At 60.2% G+C, this 332-nt stretch overlaps 1 protein-coding gene across 1 annotated transcript in view; it reads left to right on the top strand.

Annotated features, from left to right (window-relative positions):
* Positions 1–138: 138 nt before the first annotated feature.
* ANP32A (acidic nuclear phosphoprotein 32 family member A) overlaps positions 139–332 on the top strand; it is a 16,425-nt gene continuing 16,231 nt past the window's right edge. Inside the window, exon 1 of the mRNA XM_019619290.1 lies at positions 139–243. Coding sequence (XP_019474835.1) covers positions 139–243 — 105 coding nt within the window. The remainder of the gene's footprint in view (positions 244–332) is intronic.

Here is a 332-nt window from a genome sequence, read left to right as displayed (position 1 = left end):
GGGCGGGCGCGGAGGCTGGGGAGCCCTATTTGTAACTTTGTGGTGCTCATGAACGCGCCCTTTCTCTCTCCTCCTCTCTCCCTCCCGATGCTGAGCGGGGGAAAGGGGAAAAGGGTTCGGGGGAGCGCTCGCGTGGCGATGGGGGAGCGGGTAATGAAGGAAGGAAGCAGTAATAAAAACACCGATTGCGAGGAAGAGAATGCGCTCCGCACCTCTCCATCCCCGCACGCACAGAAGGGCCGGGTGCGTGTGCCTGTGCGTGTGTGTGAGCGTGTATTTTCCTCTTTTTTAGCATTATTTTTAACCCCCGTCCCCGCACCTCGGGGCCGCGG

Source organism: Meleagris gallopavo, chromosome 12 (assembly GCF_000146605.3).
Source record: "Meleagris gallopavo isolate NT-WF06-2002-E0010 breed Aviagen turkey brand Nicholas breeding stock chromosome 12, Turkey_5.1, whole genome shotgun sequence".
In the NCBI taxonomy this organism is placed as follows: domain Eukaryota; kingdom Metazoa; phylum Chordata; class Aves; order Galliformes; family Phasianidae; genus Meleagris; species Meleagris gallopavo.
Note: the sequence above shows the minus strand (reverse complement) of the source record. Positions and strands in the feature narration are given on the sequence as shown.